General features: G+C 44.8%; 1 protein-coding gene across 1 annotated transcript in view; it reads left to right on the top strand.

Moving 5' to 3' along the window:
• The first annotated feature begins 216 nt into the window (after nucleotides 1–216).
• The window catches only part of LOC114552970 (claudin-1), a 12,066-nt gene continuing 9,337 nt past the window's right edge, over nucleotides 217–2,945 (top strand). Inside the window, exons 1-2 of the mRNA XM_028574065.1 lie at nucleotides 217–433; nucleotides 2,099–2,263. Coding sequence (XP_028429866.1) covers nucleotides 217–433; nucleotides 2,099–2,263 — 382 coding nt within the window. The remainder of the gene's footprint in view (nucleotides 434–2,098; nucleotides 2,264–2,945) is intronic.

The raw sequence follows: 2,945 nt of genomic DNA, 5'->3' as shown, positions 1-2,945 counted from the left end.
GGTGTCTCCAGCTGTGTCTCTGTGTCTCCCAGGTGTCTCCAGGTTTCTCCAGGTGTGCTTCTGTGTTTTGGAACACTGTATTCTATGTTTTTGTTGCTTTTTAGTTACAATTTTAGAAGTTGTTTGAAGTCATAGAGGACCTTCAGTGTTTTTGACATCTTGCTTTGTCTCTCGGTGTCTCCAGCTGTCTCCCGGTGTCTCCTGGTGTCTCCCAGCATGTCGCCGGGCCTGCAGGTCGTGGGTCTGATCCTGGGCGTGGTGTCCTGGTGTCTCCAGTCCAGCTGCACGTCGTCCCAGGTGTGGAAGACGCGGAGCCAGGTGGAGTCGGTGAGCAGCAGCCAGTGGCAGTTCGAGGGTCTGTGGATGAGCTGCGCCGCCACGTCGCTCGGCTCCGTGCAGTGCAGCAAGTTCAAGACGGTGCTGGGCCTGCCGGGTGAGAGACCTGCAGCCACGCAGGACACGTCTGTTGCGTTTGTATGATGCTGTGTTTGCTGATTCTCTGCGGGGGGGGGTGTCAATGAAACGACCCGTTTGTCAGTCCCTCCAGAAAAACATGATTATGCGATCGCATAATTCAATGCATAATCAGCCAAAGTCTGCATATTAATGTGGGCGCTTTTTTTCAAATACGCCGCACTTTCGCCGCATAAATTGTTGATTGCTGACAAAATATGTGGGGCTTGCATGATTTTATAATCCCCGCATTTTCGTTGCAAAAAAGTCCCATCATATATCTTAGCAGAAAGTCCCTGTTGCCATGGGAACGTTATGAAGTGACGTAATTACGCGATGTGAACATCATAGAAAAGCAGGGTGTTGGAGGGGGGGAATCACTGTTTTTTCTCTTTTTCATCAAACCTCAATTTTTGCAAGTTCCCGCAATTTCATCGCATGAAATTGCATAAACATCCCACATATTCCATCGCATTTCTTAAGAAAACGTGCCGCGTAGTCAAGGATTTTTGCTTGCAACAATCACAAAAAAACTTTCTTTGAACTTTTCTGGAAGGACAGGTATATGTAGTATTTAAAGGGGCCCTGCCACACGTATTTGATGACTTTGTGGTGATGTCTGAAGTTCTACCATGGACTCTGTAACCTTGGTTACCTTGTTTCAAGCCATTTTAGCGTGGTATAGAAAGCCTGCAGGAAGACTCAGCTCGATTTGTGCCAGTTCTCATTAATATTCAACAAGCTAAGCTGTTTGAATCTGATTGGCTAATAGCTAGCCAATGAGAGCCTGGCTATCAGCATCCTTTACTCAGCCCAACTGGGCGAGCTCATGAATAGTAATGAGCTCAGGCAACATGATGTCAGACTGACCAGCTTTTGTGATTGGCCTGATTTCTCTGCTTATTTCTTCTACACATATGGACCTAACATATTTCAAAAAATGCAGTTAAAAACGGTTTTGTATGGCAGGGCACCTTTAAGTCAGCTTGTTCTTTCTTGGGTTGGTTAAAGAACACAAACACAGTCCTTCCAGAAAAATGCAGAGTTTTTTTGTGATTGTTTTTTTGTGATTGTGATTGTGATTGTTGGAATATAAGTTAGTAGTGAATATATAGAGTTTGGCTGATTATGCATTGAATTATGCATAATCACGTTTTTCTGGAGGGACTGTTATACAGTGTCCACTGTAGACCAGTGGTTCTCAAGCTGTTTTCCAAAATATTCCCCCTTTGAACAGTGTTTTTAAGCCATGTACCCCCTAACCAGCGCGAATAATTTTTGGTAGAAAAAAAACAAAGTCTCGATGAAGAGCATTGAGAACTTTGTGAGTGTACAGACAGTTTATTAAAAAGATAGATTATAAAGACACTCGCATTATCGTATACAGGTGGCCGCCGTCTTGGGAGCTACTGTCTTTCTAAACTTTTTTTCTTAATAATTGTTGCAAAAATTCAACAATAACATAGCCTAGAAATCTAGACGCACTCTAGCGGCAGGAAATGTAATTTGCAGCCAGGTTGCGAGCTGGAAAAACCAAACTCTGTGTGTGTGTGTGTGTGTGTGTGTGTGTGTGTGTGTGTGTGTGTGTGTGTGTGTGTGTGTGTGTGTGTGTGTGGCGTGTGTGTGGCGTGTGTGTGTGTTGCAGCCCACCTGCAGGTGTGCCGGGCTCTGATGATCCTGTCTCTGCTGCTCGGCCTTGCCTCCATCATCGTCTCCGTTCTGGGACTCCGCTGCACCAAGATTGGCCGGACCTCTGAGCGTGCCAAGGACCAGATCGCCCTGACCGGAGGAGTCCTCTTCATCCTCTCCGGTACGGTGGGCTGGGTAGCGCCTTGCCGGTGCTAAACCACACACACACACACACACACAGACAGAGACAGACACACACACACACACACACGCACACACAGGTTTGTGGCACTATCGTTGTGGGGATCCATCATTGACATAATGCATCCCCTAGCCCCTTACCCTAACCTTAACCATCACAACTAAATGCCTAACCTTAACCCTTACCGTCACCCTAACCATAACCTAATTCTAACCTTAATCCTACAACCAAATCTTAACCCTCAAACAGCCCTTCAAACACAAAGCTGTCGGGACCCCACAAGTATACTGGACTCCCGGTTTATGGACCCCATAAACAGCGCCGGGCCAGGCCCTAAACAGATATTTATTTATTTATTTATTTATGAACATTTATTAGAGGATCAACCCCATGAGATGCAGCATCTCGTTTTCATGGGGATCCTCAGGATCATGTACAAAACAACAGAACAGCAGAACAACAGAGTAGATACAATCAAACAGAAAAGAGAACAAAAAAGAACAAAAAAAAAAAAAACATAATAGTAATAAAAAAACACGCATGCCCACACTCTCAATATCCCTACCCCCATCCCTATCACATGTAAAATGTTTGAGAAACAACTAATGTAACATATAACATATAACACAATAATCCCACATATAACTGACAAAGTTAACAT

This window comes from Perca flavescens, chromosome 3, assembly GCF_004354835.1.
Source record: "Perca flavescens isolate YP-PL-M2 chromosome 3, PFLA_1.0, whole genome shotgun sequence".
In the NCBI taxonomy this organism is placed as follows: domain Eukaryota; kingdom Metazoa; phylum Chordata; class Actinopteri; order Perciformes; family Percidae; genus Perca; species Perca flavescens.
The sequence above is the reverse complement of the archived record's forward strand: the minus strand, read 5'-3'. Positions and strand labels throughout refer to the sequence as shown.